This window comes from Balaenoptera borealis, assembly GCF_965194805.1.
Source record: "Balaenoptera borealis genome assembly, chromosome: 19".
Lineage (NCBI taxonomy): Eukaryota > Metazoa > Chordata > Mammalia > Artiodactyla > Balaenopteridae > Balaenoptera > Balaenoptera borealis.
In genome coordinates, this window is record NC_138878.1 from 66,020,700 (window position 1) to 66,038,056 (window position 17,357).

The 17,357-nt window shown below is 47.0% G+C and overlaps 1 protein-coding gene across 5 annotated transcripts in view; it reads right to left on the bottom strand.

Annotated features, from left to right (window-relative positions):
• Positions 1–5,497, bottom strand: part of RDH13 (retinol dehydrogenase 13) — a 28,540-nt gene extending 23,043 nt beyond the window's left edge. For 2 of the 5 annotated variants that reach the window (XM_082368212.1, XM_082368213.1), the window contains exons 1-2: positions 5,264–5,494; positions 1,818–1,936 (exon numbers count right to left, since the gene is read on the bottom strand). In XM_082368212.1, the coding sequence (XP_082224338.1) occupies positions 1,818–1,936; positions 5,264–5,328 (184 nt within the window). In that variant the 5' untranslated portion in view covers positions 5,329–5,494. Of the gene's footprint in view, positions 1–1,817; positions 1,937–5,263 lie in introns of all 5 variants that reach the window. The other 3 variants (XM_082368209.1, XM_082368210.1, XM_082368211.1) reach the window with 3 other exon arrangements.
• Positions 5,498–17,357: the final 11,860 nt, after the last annotated feature.

Consider the following 17,357-nt stretch of genomic DNA (forward strand, 5'->3'; position numbering starts at 1 on the left):
GAGCGCACGATTCATTTATCCGGAATGTCCAGAAGAGGCAAATCCATAGAAGGATGATTAGTGGCTTCCTAGCTTTGGCGGAGAAGGGAAATTAGGGGATGATGGCTTAGAGGAGCCAGGTTTCGTTCTGGGGTGATGAAAAATGTTCTAAAATGGAAAGCGGTGACGGTTGCACAATTCTGTGAATATGCTAAAAAACATGGACGTGTATACTTTAAATGTGTGAATTAAATCTTAATACAGCCTTTAAAAAGAAAACTTTTCGGGGACTTCCCTGGCGGTCCAGCGGGTTAAGGCTCCGCGCTTCCACTGTAGGGGGCGCAGGTTCCATCCCTGGCTGGGGAACTAAGTTCCCGCATGCCAGGGCGGCACAGCCAAAATTTAAAAAAAAAAAAAAAGGAAAAAATTTAATTCTTTTAAACTTTTTTTTCAACTTAGAGAAGTGAGAAGAAACAGGGACTGCGAGGAGGACGGGCAGCAAGCCTGCGGACCGCGTGGGCCTGCGGGCTCGCCCTGCACAGCTGGGCCCCCACCACACAGTCCAGAACGGACTCATCAAGTCCCGGATCTGTCTGCCCTCCCAGTGGCAGCCTGGCTCTCAAGGGACCACAGTGGGTGTGCTGGCCCAATTTCCCGTCTCACTTTTTTTTTTTCTTTAAATAAATTAGCTGTCTTATTTTTTGTTTTCATTTTTTAAATTTCTTTTTTTTAATTTATCTATTTATTTATGTTTGGCTGCGCTGGGTCTTCATTGCTGCGCGTGGGCTTTCTCTAATTGCGGCGAGCGGGGGCTACTCTTCATGGCGGCGCGCGGGCTTCTCATGGCGGTGGCTTCTCTTGTTGCGGAGCACGGGCTCTAGGCGCGTGGGCTTCAGGAGTTGTGGCTCGCGGGCTCAGTAGTTGTGGCTCGCGGGCTTAGTGGCTCCGTGGCACGTGGGATCTTCCCGGACCAGGGCTCGAACCCACGTCCCCTGCGTTGGCAGGCGGATTCTTCACCACTGCACCACCAGGGAAGCCCCTCCCTTCTCGCTTTTTCCTGAAAGGAGCACCTGTCCCTCCCCTGGGGAAACCCCATGTGGCGTGGGGGGCAGGGGGGCTGCCCTCATGGCCCCCCACCGCTCTCACCTCAGGGGTGAACAGGCAGCTCAGGCCTGGCCAGTCCATCAGGGACCCATTCACCGGCCACCTCGACTCGACCAGCCCAAGGAGCGCTTCCGGGCTCCCCAGCCCTCACCCCTGCCCTGTCCTGGCCTCCCCGTCCCAGCCAAGGCAGCTTTGGTCTTCCAGCTGTTCAAACAAAAACCTTAACTCCTCCCTTTCTCGTGCCTGAGCCCACAGGAAACCCCACTGATTCCAAGTTCAAAAGACATCTGCATGTGCTGAGGAGGGCACTCCTCCTCCATAAGCCCAGCCTGACCATGAGAAAAACGTCAAACAGACCCAAATCGAAGGATATTCTTTCCACAAAACGCCTGACCAGTAAGCTTGGGAGAGCCTGACCCCCAACCTCTGACCCAGGCCCTGACCCAGCCATTGGGACTGAGTCCAACTACAGTAGGAAAGGGCACAGCCGATGCAAAGAGAAAAACCCAAACCAGTAACTGCTGAGTGCCCACGGCCTCCTCTGAGACCCTGAACCTGCCCTTCCCTCTTCCAGAGACACGAGGCTTTGGGGCTTCAGCCGGCGTGAGTTTGTTTCTGCCACTTCCAACCAAAAGAATCAGATGCCTTAACATCCCCCGGGAAATCAAACCATCCACCGCCAGATCTCGCGCCCGAGCCTCAGGCAGAGAAGCAGGTGCCCACCGGGACTTCACCTCTTTTGGCCAGCTCCAAGGCGGTCTGTTTCCCGATGCCCGTGTTGGCGCCGGTCACAATGACGGTCTTCCCGGGAATGGTGGTCTTGCTGGGACAAGCCCCGCCGGCGACAAAGTCCCTGGAGGTAAAAAACGGCAGGTCAGTTCGGTCTGTCTGTCCTCTCTCACCACAGGTGCCCCTGACTGTTGTGATCTCAGGGAAATGACCTCTCTGAGCTTGTGTTCCCCCAACGGAAAGATGGAAACGACATCGCCTAACTCCATGGGACCGGTGTCGTGGTACAGGTGAAGGACTCAGCATGGTCTGGTGTGGGGGAGCGTGCACAGCGAGACAATCGTCATTGTAGAAAGACCCCCCGTATTCGCTTCCTGTGGCTGCTGTAACAGATCACCACAAGCTCAGTGGGTTAAAACCATGCAATGGTATTTCCTACAGTCTGCAGGTCAGAGTCCGAAATGGGTCTCACTGGGCTAAAATCGAGGTGTCGGCAGAGCTGTGTGCCTTCTGGAGGCTCCAGGGAGAACTGAGAATCGTCCCCACGCCTCTTCCAGACTCTAGGGGCCGCCCGCATCCCTCGGCTCGTGGCCCCTTCCTTCACCTTCAGAGTCGGCGGCACAGCATCTTCCAGTCCCTGACTCTGACGCTTCTGCCTCCCTCTTATAAGGACCGTTGTGATGATGTTGTGCCACCTGGATAACCCAGGTCATCTCCCATCTCAAGGTCCTTAACACGGTGACCTCTGACATCTGAGCCCGCGCTCCGCAACGAGAGACACCACCGCAATGAGAAGCCCGCGCGCCGCAACGAAGACCCCATGCAGCCAAAAATAAATATAAAAAAAATAAATTAATTAATTAAAAAAAGAAAACAATTAGTCTCTGGTGGTTGGTGGCCACCGTGTTGTACGTTGCCCTTCTCTTGTGTGGAGATGACATTGTCTATTTGGCCAGTTCCCTGTTGGTGACATTTGGTTGTTTCCAGTATTTAGCCTCTGGAATGTGGGCGTAGTAGCAGAATAAGGGCCCCCAATGATGTGCACGTCCTAATTCCCAGAACTTGTCAAAGGGGACTTTTCAGATGTCACAGGGGACCAGGGAAGTCCCCGAGGCTAATTTTTTAATTTAATTAAAAATAAATAGTCTAACACAACATAATAAAGCAACCATACTCCAATAAAAATTTAAAAAAAAAAAAAGTCATACTTTCCCCCCCTAGGGCATTCAGTTTTCTTTTATTCTTCCCATGCTGGCACTTTTTTATTTTTAAGCTTTTTCAGAACTGAAAGACATCAGCATGAATTAAAAATAAAAACAGCAGCCAAGGGACTTCCCTGGTGGCGCAGTGGTTAAGAATCTGCCTGCCAGTGCAGGGGACACGGGTTCAACCCCTGGTCCAGGAAGATCCCACATGCCGCGGAGCAACTAAGCCCGTGCGCCACAACTACTGAGCCTGTGTTCTACAGCCCGCGAGCCACAACTACTGAGCCCATGTGCCACAACTACTGAAGCCTGCACGCCTAGAGCCTGTGCTCTGCAACAAGAGAAACCACCGCAATGAGAAGCCCACGCACTGCAACTAAGAGTAGCCCCCGCCCGCTGCAACTAGAGAAAGCGCACGCGCAGCAATGAAGACCCAACGCAGTCAAAAATAAAAAATAAGAATAAATAAATAAATTTATAAAAAAAAAAAAACAGCAGCCGATGATTTTTTTTTTTTTTTTTTTTTTTTTTTGGCCACGTCACTCACACAGCTTGCAGGTTCTTAGTTCCCCGACCAAGGATTGGGCCCTCAGCAGTGAAAGTGCTGAGTCCTCACCACCGGACCGCCAGGGAATTCCCTGATGAATTTTATTATAAGGAAAAATTATTTCCATTTTCTAGAGCTTTCCAAAAAAGGTAGTTAATAGTTACAAAGCAGCTGTTTAATGATTATAAATAACAAGGTATCAGCCAGCTAAACAAAAAAGACTTTATCAGATCAGGAGGAACAAGCTCAAAATGAAGCCTCATCATAGAGCAGATAAACAAACCCAAAGGTATTTATTCAAAGAGATTTAGAGTATATCCTTGATTGCCTTAAGGGGGAAAAAAAGGTATTTCAATAGTGCAATCACTTTCTGGCCTAACGCCCAGCTAATCACTTGTGTAACTGTAGTAATATTACATATTGCTAATTCTGAACACGTAACATGAGATCTACCCTCTTAACAAAGTTTTAAGTGTACAATACAATACAATATTGTTACTACAAGCATAACATGGTCATACTTTTAAGTGCTCAGTAGTCACACGGGGACTTCCTTGGTGGCACAGTGGTTAAGAATCCGTCTGCCAATGCAGGGAACACGGGTTCAAGCCCTGGTCCGGGAAGATCCCACATGCCACGGAGCAACTAAGCCTGTGCACCACAACTAGTGAGCCTGCGCTCTAGAGCCCGCGAGCCACAACTACTGAGCCCGCGAGCCACAACTACTGGGCCCGCGTGCCACAACTACTGAAGCCCGTGTGCCTAGAGCCCGTGCTCCACAACGTGAGAAGCCCTCGCACCACAACGAAGAGTAGCCCCCACTCGCCGCAACTAGAGAAAGCCTGTGTGCAGCAAAGAAGACCCAACGCAGCCAAAAATAAATAAATAAAAAATAGTCGCACGGTATGGCTCATAATGGACAGGGCAAGTGTAAAACATTTCGATGATCACAGGAAGTTCTACTGAATGGTGCTCCTATAGAATATTTGGTAGCAGTTTTTTGGTTTGGGGGGATTTTTATATTGTAGTTGATATACAATATTATATAAGGTACAGGTGTACAATATAGTGATTTACAATTTTTAAAGGTTATATTCCATTTATAACCTATTCCATTTATAACATTATAAAATATATGCTATATTCCCCGGGTTGTGCAATATATCCTTGTAGCTTATTTTACACCTAATAGTTTTTACTTCTTAGTCCCGTTTTGTCTTGTTTTTATTAAACGAATTAGCCTAGGAAAGAGAAGAAAGAACTACAGTATGTCTATATACCACGCAATACGATCTTTTCACTTACTGACTTGGACAATTTTAATTTGTTTCTCTAATTCCGGACAACGGGAGCTTAGGTGATACATACTTTCCTTGCATCTGGGCCAGGACTTGACATATGGGAAGTGCTCAATAAGTGTCCGCTGAATGAATGAATTAATCCATTAAAAGTCCAGAAGCAACTAGACCAAAATGTTTACCAGGGCCCGGATCCGCCCCTTTCTCTGGGTGACCTTGGGCCGTGACCTGCCCTCTCGGGGACCAGGCTTGCCCCCGCATTCTCTGGGAGCACTGCTGGACGGGTGAGCTGGAGGACTCCTGGGTGGGCCAGGGGTTGGCGATCTCCACTCGGCTTTCCCTCCCTCGTCCTTGCCCACCGGCCAGCCGTTACCGCGCCTGGGGGACCCGCACCTACTCACTTGAGCAGCACGGCGCCACCCACCGCTGTGCCCAGCACGGACAGCGGCAGAATGTAGCGATTCATACTGGGCCGGAGCGGGGGGGTTGGGGGGGGGGGTTTCCACTGCAGCCGCCCGCAGACCCGCGCCCGGGGTCGGTCCTAGGAGCGCGCTGCCTGGGATTCACGTGGGAAAGTGCAAGCCCGGCTGGAACCCTCGGCTTCCGGAAACGAGCGGGGCGGAACTTCCGGGGGAGGGACCTATGGAGAGGGGCCGTGAGCGTAAGTTTCCGGAGCCGGGGGCGAGGCCGTGACCTCGGGGGCGGGGCCTACGCGCGGTTCCAATAACGTCACACTCGCACAGCTGCTGGAGGGACCCCACGATCCCAATCCTGCAGCTGCTGCTTTCGGACTTCCGTCCTCTGTGTCTTTCAAATGTATCAGCTTGTTTCCTCTTCTAAAAATATGTTCCTTACAAAGTACTATGTATAAAATAAGCTACAAGGATATACCGTACAGCACAGGGACTATAGCCAATATTTTATAAAAACTGTGAACGGAATATAATCTATAAAAATTTTGAATCACTATGTTGTACACCTGAAACTAATATAATATTGTAAATCAACTATACTGCAATAAAAATAAATAAGGAACATAAATATATGTGTTCCTCGTTGACTTTCTGGGACAATTTGATCATTTCAATGCTCAGAATCTAAGACCTACTAGCCTGGGAGGTTCCCAAACTCCTGGGTCCTGAGGCAGGAGGACATGGGGGCATACACTCTGGGTCTGAAGGAGGTGGGGCTGGGAGCCTGGACCCCTGGGTCTGAGAGAGGAGAGGCTGGGGGTCTCTACCCCTGGGTCTGAGGGGGGAAGGGCTAGGGACAGGGACTCCTGGGCCTGAGGAGAGGCTCACCCTAATTCAAAACGACCTCATCTTAATTAATTACATCTGCAAATACCCTATTTCCGAATAATGTCACATTCTGTGGTCTACTACAAGTTAGGATTTCAACATATGAATTTGTGGGGGGAGAGGGGCGAGGCAATTCAACCCATCCCACTTGTAATACCCAAAAGTTGGAAGCAACCCAATTTTGTAATTGATATGTCCATCGACAGCTGAAGGAATAAGTTATTCATAATAACTTCATACAATGTACTCAGTAAAAAGGAATGAGGACTTCCCTGATGGTCTAGTGGTTAAGACTCCAAGCTCCCAATGCAGGGGGCATGGGTTCAAACCCTGGTCGGCAAAGATCCCACATGCTCTGTGGTGCGGGCCCCTTCCCCCCCCAAAAGAAAGAATGAACTACTGGTATTTACACAATATGATTCCAGTTACATGACAATCTAGGAAAAACAAAACCATAGTGAGAGAATGAAGATCAGTGGTTACCAAGGGCAGAGGGGGTGGGGGAAGTGATTACTGCAAAGGGAACTTCTGGGGGGTTTGGAAAGGGGGGTTTGATATTTGTCAAATCTCATCAGCATGTTCACTTAAAAATAGTGAATTTTATTGCATGTAAATTATAGTGCAATACAGCTGAAAAAAAAACACTGAAAAGATTTGCATAATTTTGTTTTGGAAATTATTTGACCCCAAGTAACTCATTTGATTTATGATTGGATCAGGTTTGTCAACAATCCACAGGCATACTTCAGAATACTTACGAAATGACAAATATCTGACCGATAAATTGTTTCCACATGTCCCAAGAGTTTTTTTTGTTTTTTGTTTTTTTTAGCAAGACAAAACATGCTTATTTAGTTAAAACTGGTGAGTGGGGGCAGGACATGGCAGAAGTGTACAGAGCTGGAGATGAGAGGGCCAGGGGTCAGCACAGCACTCAGATGGAGGATCCAGAAGTCTTGGAGGTGGGCAGTTCTTTGGTAACTTATCACCCACTTTCCTCGGAGCTACATGAGGCTCAAGAGCCCCAGGGGGTTCCAGAGTTCTGATCAGGAAGGGAAGGCTTGTCCCAACAAGTCTCGGGAGGCCCTGCCCCCAGCAACAGCAGGAGCTCTTGGGGACAGGATGAAAGCACCTGGACAGCAAGCTCCAGGTTGGTCTCTAAGATGGGGATGTCCAGGGTGGAGAAAATCTAGAAACTCTGAAGCATCACCTCTTGGCTCCATCATCCACAGATGAGGAACACCAGTAGCAGAGCCCAAGTGGGTTATCAAATGGATTAACCACACACACACACACTTTGCAAAATAAAAAGCAAAAACAAGAGACAAAAACAACCCCAAAGCTGTCATGAATCACCATCTCATAGAGAACAAACAAGTGGCTGCCAGTGGGGGGGCGGGAGCAATATAGGGGTGAGTGAGTGGGATAGCTGCTGGGTGTTAGCTACAGGGATGTATTTATTGTACAACATGGGGAATATAGCCAATATTTTGTAATAACTGTAAATGCAGTGGAGCCTTTTAAAATTGTATTTAAAAAATTGTATAGGGACTTCCCTGGTGGCACAGTGGTTAAGAATCCACCTGCCAATACAAGGGACACGCGTTTGATCCCTGCTCCGGGAAGATCCCACATGCCGCGGAGCAACTAAACCCGTGCACCACAACTACTGAGCCTGCGCTCTAGAGCCTGCGAGCCACAACTACTGAGCCCACGAGCCACAACTACTGAAGCCAGCGCGCCTAGAGCCCATGCTCTGCAACAAGAGAAGCCACTGCAGTGAGAAGCCCGCACACCGCAACGAAGAGTAGCCCCCACTCGCCCCAACTAAAGAAAGCCCACTCCCAGCAACGGAGACCCATCGCAGCCAAAAATAAATAAATTTATTTTTTTCAAATTGTATAAAAAATACATAAATAAAATGGATGCAGCTGGAGATTACCATACTAAGTGAAGTAAGTCAGAAAGAGAAAGGCAAATACCATATGCTATCACTTAATATATGTGGAATCTAAAATATGACACGAATGAACCTATCTACGAAATAGAAACAGAATCAGGGACGTAGAGAACAGACTGGTGGTTGCCAAGGGGGAAGGGGTTGGGGGAAGGATGGAGTGGGAGTTTGGGGTTAGCAGATGTAAGCTTTTATATATAGAATGGATAAACAACAAGGTCCTACGGTATAACAGAGGGAACTATATTCAATATCCTATGATAAACCATAATGGAAAAGAATATATTAAAAAAAGAATGTATATATGTGTGTGTGTGTGTGTGTGTGTGTGTGTGTGTATAGATGAATCACTTTGCTATACAGTAGAAATTAACACAACATTGTAAATCAACTATACTTCAATTTAAAATTTTTTAATAAAATTAAATAAATTTTAAAAATAAATCAAATTAATTAAAAAAAAAATCACCATCTCTGTGGCTCCAGCTCAGAGAGTTAGGCCCCACTGTCGTGGGAGCTCCTGCTCCCCTACCCAAATTGACATAATTCTTAGTGGGGTACTTGGAGGGACTGCGAGAGGAGGTATGTGGGGCAGATGCCAAGTATCAGACCATGTAATGGCTGGAGCCCCGGGACTCCCCCGCCCAGAGGGGCAGATGCAGCATGGTAGCCCCCCACCCAGCAACAAGAGGCTGCCCAGCCCAGACAGAGGGAGGCTCCCAGCTCCTGCTTTGGGGCCTCAGCCATCGGGGAGCGGTGCAGAAGTCCTGGATGATGGTGTGGGCTCTCCAGTATATGGGGATCAGGGTCACGACCCCTGAGACGACAAAGATGATCCTGGAGGTGAGCACCAAATGGACCTTGGAGTCCTTGTTCTCCAAACAGGTGGTGCACTTGGCCCCGGCAAGGTAGACCAGCAGACTGAGCAGGGCCACAAGGAGGGTGATGATGCAGAGGGCTCAAGAAGCCTGCAGGTCCTGGGGCAGCAGTGCCAGCAGTGAGTCATATAATCCCTCCTGGACACAGGAAACACAACAGGGCACCCAAAGGGAAAGCAACAGCCAGGATCCAGGATCTGTGATTGGAGACTCAGCCTAAGAGTGAGGGAAGACTTCCCAGAGGAGGGGAAAACAAGATAGGGTTTTGAAGGATGAGTAGGAGTTCTTCAAGTGGGCTGAGTGGAGAGGGACAACTAGACAGGTGTAATAGCATATGCAAAGCCTAGGAGTCATGAGGCAGGTTGCTTGGGATGGTAGGAGGTTGGCTTGAAGGGGTGGGCAGCTGGCAAGAGATGTGTCTGAAGAGAAGATAATTAAAAAAACAAGCAATAATACCAGCTACTGTTTATTAAGTACCTAGTACATGCCAAATATTTAATCTGCACAACAAAGCAGAGAATAGGTTTGCTGCTGGGGATGCAGAAAGTGTGGCTGGGTCTGGCGAACCATTTCTCCCCTTCCTGAGATTATGGGAACTCAGAGCTCCTGGGATATTAGTGGGCAAGACCTGGGAAAGGGGAAGGTTCCACAGAGGCTGTACAGAACCCCAGGCATGGATCTAGACAGATCTTGTTTCAAATTCCTGCTCCACCTCTTCTTAGGTGTGTACTTTGAGCAGTAACTTCCCCTCTGTCAACTTCTGTCTCCTCTTACCCACAAAAATGACAGTTAGTATCCTTCATACGTAAAGAGTTCTTATGAATCAATAAGAAAAAAAAGTCTCACCCCCAACAGGGAGAGAGGGGAGCATAGGCAAAGAATATGAGCAGCAATTTGCAAAGAAAGAAAGTCAACAAGCACATGAAACTACTCAGGCTTACAAGGAATCAAAGAAATGCTCATTAGGATAATAAGATAATATTTTTCACCTGTCATATTGGCAGGATAGAAGCAATGATAATACCCAGTGTTGGCAAGGGTGTGGTAAAACAGGTATACATACCTGCTGGTGGAAGTGTCAATTAGAACAGCCTTCTTAAAAGGCCATTCAGTAATACATGGCAAAACCATTGGTGCCAATCTTTTTTTTTTTTAACATTTATTTATTTATTATTTTTAGCTGCATTGGGTCTTTGTTGCTGCACGTGGGCTTTCTCTAGTTGAGGCGAGCAGGAGCTACTCTTTGTTGCATTGCATGGGCTTCTCACTGCCGTGGTTTCTCTTGTTGCAGAGCATGGGCTCTAGGCACATGGGCTTCAGTAGCTGTGGCATGCGGGCTCAGTAGTTGTGGCTCGCAGGCTCTAGAGCACAGGCTCGGTAGTTGTGGCGCACGGGCTTAGTTGCTCCATGACATGTGGGATCTTCCTGGCCCAGGGCTCGAACCTGTGTCCCCTGCATTGGCAGGGGGATTCTTAACCACTGTGCCCCCAGGGAAGTCCCATCAGTGCCAATCTTTGACCCAGCCATTCCCCTTGGAAGAATTTATGCTAAGAGAATAATTGGTCATTGGGAAAGAAACATAGGAAAATGTTCCTCACAGCCCTGTTTCTCTGTAATAGCGAGGCACTGGCACAAATAAAAATCAACATCTATGTCTGTCAGTAGGAGAATGGTCCTACTCTCTCCTATTCCCTACAGTCCTTCTAAAAAATTGTTTAATGAGCACATACTGTGTCCCAGGCATTGAACTATACACTGGGAATTTAGCAATGAGTCAGACAAGTTCCCTTCCCTCACAGATCTCCTGACACTGACAGTAAAAGTTAATTCATCTGTATGTGTTCCTGGATAGACTGTCTACAGCTTTACAAGGCTCAAATATTTAAGAACATTCTGAGTTCCTTCATTAAATACCAATACGGGCGGGAGGGGAAAAGCAGGCTGATTCTCTTTTTTAAGCTTATATATTAATGCGTATATTTTTAGAGCAAAAAAAAACTATAATATTCTGCATGGGGTCTCTGCCAGGCAGGATGATGGGTGATTTTATTGTTTTTTGCTTTTTGTTCATCTGCATTTTCTCATCTGAATAAGGTTTATTCCTTATTCAGGTGAAACCATCCATAAGGAGTGGAGGGCAGAGGTTAAAAGCACAGATACTGCAACCCAAGTGTCCACTGATGGATGAATGGACAAACAAAACATGATATATACATGCAGTGCAATATTATTCAGCCTTAAAAGGGAGGGACATTCTGACACAGGCTGCAACATGGATGAAACTTGAGGACATTATACTAAGTGAAATAAGCCAGTCACAGAAAGACAAATACTGTATGATTCCACTTATATGAGGTCCCTAGAGTTGTCAAAGTCATAGAGACAGAAAGTAGAATAGTGGTTGCCCGGGGCCTGGGTTGGCGGAGAAATGGGGAGATGTTTTTTAATGGGGACAGAGTTTCAGTTTTGCAAGACAAAAAAAGTTCTGGAGATGGATGGTGGTGATGGATGCACAACAAGGTGAATGCATTTAATGCCATAAAACTGGACCCTAAAAAATGGTTAAAATGGTAAATTTTTAAAAAATTCATTTATTATTTTATTTTATGTTATTTTGGTCACGTCAAGTGGCATGAGGGATCTTAGTTCCCTGACCAGGGATCCAACTCGTGTCCCATACAATGGAAATGTGGAGTCTTAACCACTGAACCACCAGGGAAGTCCCCTAAAATGGTAAATTTTATGGCATGTGTAGTTTACCACAATTAAAAATAAGGGAATTTTTAAAAAATAAAAAGTACGGACGCTGACTCTCTCAACCTCGAATAAAGCATCCCCCTCTGAGCCTTTTTCTTCTCTTTTATAAACTGGTCTCCTAATATCATCTACCTCTAGGGCAGGAGTTAACAAATATTTTCTGCAAAGGACCAGATAGCAAATAATTTCAGCTTTTGGGGTCATCTGGTCCCTGTTGCAACTACTCTGCCATTACAGCAGGAAAGGAGCCGCAGACAGTATACAAACAAATGAGCAGAGCTGTGTTCCAATAAAACTTTATTTACAAAAACAAGTGGTGGGCCACAGTTTGCTGGCCCCTGTCACAAAGTTTGGAAGGATGACAGAAAGTAATTCATGACAAAGATCTAACCCACAGTAAATGCCAGAGCATTGATGGCTGTAATGTTGTTACTGTAAACAGAACAATGCATCCAAATTCCTTCCTCTGAGGACCTCCTACGTGATTCCCATATGCACCCAAGGTGTTTAGAATATCTCTTCGGGCTACCAGGTAAGCCATGCATCCCTTTATCATTGTTGAAGTCGTTAATAAATTCCTGATAAACGTTGCTTGCTGTTCCAGGTACTGAGGGGACTCTTCCCCCATCAGAGGGCTTATCATACCCAAGTCATTCTCTCGCTCTCTCTCTCTCTCTCTCTCTCTCTCTCTCTCTCTCCATGCATTTTCAGAGCCCTTATCTGACATGTAAGAAACACGTTTCTCTACCTTGAAGCTACCATGCTGGACAGACCACATAGAGAAAAGGTCAGATGGTGGAGGAGCCCTAACTGGTCCATGCTCCAGCTGTTTGAGCCTTTTCAGCCAAGACACTGCCCCAGCTTCCAAACCATCCCCGTTGTCACCATGTTGTCACCATATGTCGCCTCCACCAAGCCCTGTGCAGATGGCAGGTTCGTGAGCAAACTAAATGTGGCCCTTGTCTGAAGCCACTAGGTCTTGGAATGATTTGTCACATGACCTTAGTAACTGGAAAAATTGATTCTTTGTTTGTTTGTTTCTTTGTTTAGTACAGGTGCTGAGTGCAGCACTTTCATGCTCCGTAACTGGGAGGAAGGGAAGGCAAAAGGGAGGAGGGGCAGAGTGTAGACAGGAGGGAAGGGTGGTGAGAAGGAAGGAAGACAGGAAAGGAAAGACTTAGTGAGTTTGCCTGGAGTAAGGCAGGCACCATACAAATAGCTGACCTCTTGGCTAGGATGGGGTGATGGGGAGTCTGGGAGTTTGTGAGAGGCAGAGGGCCCCACTGTAAGAAGGCTGGGCAAGTTTCCTGCAGGATGTGGTGTTGATCACAGTGATACAAACAGAAAGGATTTCCTCAGGCCAGAAAGGATGCTCCAGACTGTGGGATCAGCTTAAGGAAAAGGTAGCACACGGGTATGTGCGGACATTGTGGGAGTGTAAGGTGTGGATGGGGTGGAAGGAATGAGGCTGGAGTGGTTGGAAGGTGGAGCCAGATTATGGCTCAAATGCCAGGCTGAGAAGCTTGGCTTTAATTCAGAGGATACTGGAGACCCATGAAAGAGTAATGAGCCATGGAAGGTCATGAGCAGATCTATGTTTTAGGAATTTTGTTTCCAGGTGAGATGCAGAATACGGACTGGAGAGGGACATAAGGGATGTAGGAAGAGCAGCATTCAGGACCCATTAGGGAAAGTTGACTAGTTGTTCCCCAAACATACATTCTTCCTTTCTTGCTCATAATACTAGAGCCACTGGTTTATAGCTGGGCACATGAGCACCTAGAACAAAGAATCATTTCCCAGCCTCCTCTGCACCTAGCTGTGGCCATGTGTCTAAGTTCTGACTTAGACGAGATGTGAGCAAAAAGGACATGTGTACTCAAAATGAAAAGACACTTGCCCCCTTTCTTCCTTTCTTCTGGCTGCAAGGCAGATCTGATGGCAGGACCTGAGGCAGCCATTTTGGACCATGAGGTGGAAGCCCTATTTTGCCAGAGTAATGAGATGGAAAGAGCCTGGGTCCCTGATGATTATGGAGCTGCCACATGGGCCCTGGATCAACTGCAATAAATAAGCTTCAACCCGATTTAAGCCACTAGTAGTCCAGGTCTTTCTGTTAGAGCAGCGATCCCATCTCAGAAAATAGCAACTCCAGTCTTCCCATTGCCTAGAGCAAAACATGGAGTCATGCTTATCTCCTCTTTTTCTCTCAATACCTGCCAGCTCTTCCTTCAAAGTACATCCAAAAATCTGACCACGTCTCAGCATGTCCATTGCTACCATCTCTCACTGGATTAGTATGAAAGCCTCCTAGCTGGTCTCCTTGCTTCCCCCTGTTCTCCACACAGAAATTAGGGAATCCTTTTGAAACTTAACTCAATTGCCGTTGGGGAACCATCTTGGTCATAATCGATTCAGGCAGGAAGCATCCGTAGATGCCAAAACTAATGAGTTAAAGTTTCATGACACACAGGATATTTACATAGTCTCAAAGTAGCTCTCCACAAGATACTTATTAATTACAAAGGAAAAAATGTACAGAAACCCGGCAGAGGTTTTCTCTGTATGCTTTTGCAACTTTTCTACAAGTCTGAAATTATTTCAACACTGGACCAATACAACATAGACGTATGGCTGATTCACTTTGTTATAAAGCAGAAACTAACACACCATTGTAGAGCAATTATACTCCAATAAAGATGTTAAAAAAAAAAAATAGATGAACCTCAAAAACACTATGAGGTCACATATTGTATGATTCCATTTATAGGCAATGTCCAGAACAGGCAAATCCACAGAAACAGAAAGCAAATGGTGGTTTTCAGGGGCTGTGGGGAGGAAGGAATGGGGAGTGACTTCTAATGGGTATGGACTTTATTTGGGGAGGGTGAAAATGTTTGGGAATTAGATGGATATGATGGTTGCATAACATTGTCAGTGTACTAAATGCTATTCAGTTGTTCAATTTAAGATAGTTAATTTCAGGGACTTCCCTGGCGGCCCAGTGGTTAAGACTTCGCCTTCCAATGCAGTGGGTGCGGGTCCGATCCCTGATCGCGGAGCTAGGATCCCACATGCCTTGCGGCCAAAAAAACCAAAACATAAAACAGAAGGAATATTGTAACAAATTCAATAAAGACTTTAAAAATGGTCCACATCAAAAAAATCTTAAAAAAAAAAAAAAAAAGATGGTTAATTTCAGGTCAATTTTTTAAAAAAATTTGATCAAAACACTTCTATTGTACCATCAATTTCTGATCCTTAGAGTGACCCTGGGAATCCACAATCCACCCCCATCACCTTTCTGACTTCATGTCCTACCCCTCTGCCCTCAACACTGCTCCATAAACACTAGCCTTGCTGTGTGAGCATTCACCTCAGGACCTTTGCACTGGCCCTTGCCCCTGCCTGAAAATCTTTCCCCAGATATGCTCACACCTCACTCCCTCCAGAGCTTCACTCAAATATCATAGTCTCAAGGAGGACCTCCCCAACCAATAAAACCCCCCAAACACGTGCTGGACCTCCCTGGCGCTCTTCCCTTCTTTATGACCACCATGTGACATTCTACACATTTACTTTTTAATTTTGTTTTCTACAGGAATGTAAACTCCATAAGGACAGGTCTGGGGCCATTGAGTTCCCTGGCACCTAGAACAGTGCCTGGTGTAGAGGGGATGGTTAATAAACATTTGTTGAATGAATGGATAAATGTCCTGAATAAATGAATGGTCATTGGAAGCTTAGGACGGAGGCTGTCCATTGCTTGAGGTGTCAGATCAGGCACTGGGGTGCAGAGCTGCGTGTCTGCAGAACCAGCCCTTGTCACCTCATGTGGATCTGGTCATTTAGTTATTGATTTATTCCTTCGTCTATTTTTCGCCCGTTGGCTGAGCACTTAGCTGCTCTAAGCACTTTACACGTCTTTTCACACCGCATCTTCCCACCAGCCTTTACAGCAGGTACCAGGGCTTATGCTCCTTTTAGAGAGGAAGAAATGAGACTAATCGGAGAGTCACTTGCTCAGAGAGCAAAGTCACTTGCTTCAACCCAGGATCCAGACTCAAGTCTGTCTGGAACCCTTTACCCGTCACTTCCTCCTGGACGCAGGCCCCCAACATGGAAGCCAAATGCCTCCAGCTTCAGGAGACAAATCTGCCCTGGATCCCCCCCCAGAGAATAAACAGCTGGCCACCAGCCTCCCTTCTCTGGCCAGGCCAGTTTTCAGACTCACCCTCCTGGTGCTACTCCCCGCCCCCTCTCCAGGGCCAGCCGGTCTCAGAGGAATTTCAAGGAAAAACCTTTTCTAACCCCTTAGGTCCCAGGAAGACCTCCTCCGAGCTTCCACACTGCCGGAGCGACCTCCGTTTATGGCACGTTTCAGGCAACCCATGTTTGAGTCACCTCCCCACCCAGACAGGGAGCTTCTTGAGACTCAGGCTTGGGGCAAGTGCATTTGCGTTGAAGTTTGGCTACCCTATCCTTTGCAGTTGTCATGGTCAACACCAACATCATGACCATCCTCATAGCTGTCTCCAGTCTCATCTCCTCTGGCCAGCCACACCCCCACCTGCCCAGCCTCCCCAAGGTGTTCCCTCTGCCTAAAACCCTCTCTGCATTCCTGGCTCCGTCTTGAAATTCAGGTCAAGGCTCCCATGCCACCTCGTCAGAGAGGCCATCCCTGACTACCTCACCAGAAGTGGCCACACCTGCCTGCCCCTCGGTCACTCCATTTCTTCACATTTATCTCCTCCACAGAGATTACCACAATCTGAAAGTCTTATTCACGTGTGTGTCCCTACCTGTTTATCTTCTGTCTCCCCACCGCACCCGCTAGAATGACAACAACACAAGGGCAGGGGTTTTGTCTGTCTAGCACTTAGAACATGCTTGGTACACAGTAGGTGCTTGAGTATTTGCTACTACATGACTTTGGGACTTTGCATACGCCACTCCTCAAGCTTAGAATATCATTCCTTGCCACGTCTTCCTTGGTGAACTCCTATTCATCCTTCAGAACCCCATCCAGTTATCACTTAACCTGGGTAGTCTTCTTTGACTGCCTCGCATACCCACCACAGAGTTGGAATAAGTGTCTCCCTTGGGGACACTCAATGCCCTGTTGCCACCTCCAGCAGTGCACATTTCACTGTGAATTGCTACTGTGGGTGCCAGCAGGGTCTATTTCCCCAATCAACCTGACTTCTTGAGGGCAAAGGATGAGGCACAATTAGGTCTCAGGGACCATTTATTGAATGAATGAATGAATGAATGAATGGACAAATATGTAAGTAAATATATCTCCCTGAGACCCAACTCCCATCTTATTTATATGCCCTGCCCCAACAAGCTGCCAGACCTGTGAATTCGACCTCCCTCCTTGTCCTAGGAATTCATCAGCAAATCCTACAGTTGGGGGACAGATGTGGGGGGCATGCCTTGGGCGAGGAGGATGAGGGAAGAGATGGGGTGCTTTCAGATATGACATACAGAGGATCTTGGCTTAACAAGCAGCAATGAGAATTCTGTTTGGTTCCTGAGATCTCCCAACAGAGAAAATAAACAATCCAGTTCCCCAAAAACAAAGCTATCCCAGTTCAGG